Below are 1,549 nucleotides of genomic sequence, written 5' to 3' on the forward strand. Positions count from 1 at the left end.
CGGCGTTCCCACACACAGCTGGCGTTCCCACACACAGACGGCGTTCCCACACACAGACGGCGTTCCCACAGACAGCCGGCGTTCCCACAGACAGCTGGCGTTCCCACACACAGACGGAAGGCGTACCTGCTGTCGGTGACGGTCTTGGTGAAGAAGCGCAGGTACTGGTAAATCTCCACGCTGTCGTGGATCTTCAGCAGGTCATCTTCTTTGTACTTGAACAGAGCCAGAGCGTACCTGAAGATCACCTGCAGCCGGAGGCGGAGCTACTGGTTAGAAGGGCAGTTTCTCTTGTGGTGCCTTGAGGGTCAGTCCTAAGTGCTGTGGTGCGTTCAGGGTACCTTAGAGCCCTCGTACAGGAATGCGTCCCACAGCGGCAGCAGGATGTCGCTGGGCAGACTCTCCACGAAGACGACCAGGAACCAGTTGAAGGTGACCAGCGACACGTCGACCCCGTGACCCTCCAGGTGCGCCGCCAGCCGGGGGAGTTTCTCCGCCATGAAGTCCTTCAGGACCCGCTGGTCGGCCTGAATGCGAACGCATCGTCAGCGGGCGACACCGTCACCGGGGAGGACGGCGCCCGGCTGCAGACTCACCTGAGAGGCCAGCAGGTTCTTGGTGTAGTAGTCCTGAGGCATGATGGCGTCCACCAGCGCCACCAGGCACCAGAAGGCGTCTTCCTCGCTCTGCAGCACCAGCAGGGCGATGGCCGCCAGCCTGAGGGGCACCACAAGGTCACCACGGGGTCACCACGGGGGTCACCTGACCCGGTGTTGCCCCTCCTACCTGTTAAGCCCCTGGCAGTAGCCGACCGCCGGGTTCTGCCAGGAGAACGCCAGCAGGATGCGGCGCAGCTGCTGGAGGGCGGGGCCTGAGGGCGAGGAGAAGTTCTGATTGGTGGTCAGGGTTCTGTGTAGGTCCAGCTGGATCTGCCTGCAGGCTGGGTGCGGCGACGTCTGGCTCTTCTCGCACAGCTGCAAGCGCAATGAGGGTCAGCCACGGCTCGCCCCGGACCACGGCGGCCCGCTGCGTCGGCCTACCTGCTGGTACCGCTGGGGGTGGCGCTCCCAGATGGTTCTGGTTCTGGTCCGGACCAGCCAGCGCCACACTCTCCGTCGGTACTGCTGAGGGACGCCGGAGCGTAGCAGAGCCTTGAGCTCCGGAGACGGACACAGGTCGTCCTCCAAGCGGCCGGACAGGTACTGCGCCCAGCGGGCCAGCAGGGGGCGCTCCATGCTGTCCTGCCGGGACAGACACAACCAGAACCAGAACCGGCCCGGTGGGTTAGAGCAGCAGGAAACACTTATACAATAACAGTTCATGTTTGCTCTGTCAGCCAATCAGGTTTCAGCAAAGCTAATATTCTATGATGTCATGAACAGTGACGCAGTAAACCCTGAATTGTGTCTGCAGGCAATCAGGCAGCAGCCTGTCAGTCGTCGCTCTGGGCAGCAGCAGCAGCCTGTCAGTCATCGCTCTGGGCAGCAGCCTGTCAGTCGTCGCTCTGGGCAGCAGCAGCCTGTCAGTCGGCGCTCTGGGCAGCAGCAGC

At 62.8% G+C, this 1,549-nt stretch overlaps 1 protein-coding gene across 3 annotated transcripts in view; it reads right to left on the reverse strand.

The window, feature by feature from the left end:
* The window catches only part of tbc1d2 (TBC1 domain family, member 2), a 10,962-nt gene that overhangs the window by 1,608 nt on the left and 7,805 nt on the right, over positions 1–1,549 (reverse strand). For all 3 annotated transcript variants that reach the window (XM_017307277.1, XM_008420957.2, XM_008420958.2), the window contains 5 exons: positions 1,041–1,241; positions 787–974; positions 597–717; positions 342–527; positions 127–248 (listed from right to left, as the gene is read on the reverse strand). In XM_017307277.1, coding sequence (XP_017162766.1) covers positions 127–248; positions 342–527; positions 597–717; positions 787–974; positions 1,041–1,241 — 818 coding nt within the window. The remainder of the gene's footprint in view (positions 1–126; positions 249–341; positions 528–596; positions 718–786; positions 975–1,040; positions 1,242–1,549) is intronic.

The sequence above is a fragment of the Poecilia reticulata genome, linkage group LG10, assembly GCF_000633615.1.
Source record: "Poecilia reticulata strain Guanapo linkage group LG10, Guppy_female_1.0+MT, whole genome shotgun sequence".
Classification (NCBI taxonomy): domain Eukaryota; kingdom Metazoa; phylum Chordata; class Actinopteri; order Cyprinodontiformes; family Poeciliidae; genus Poecilia; species Poecilia reticulata.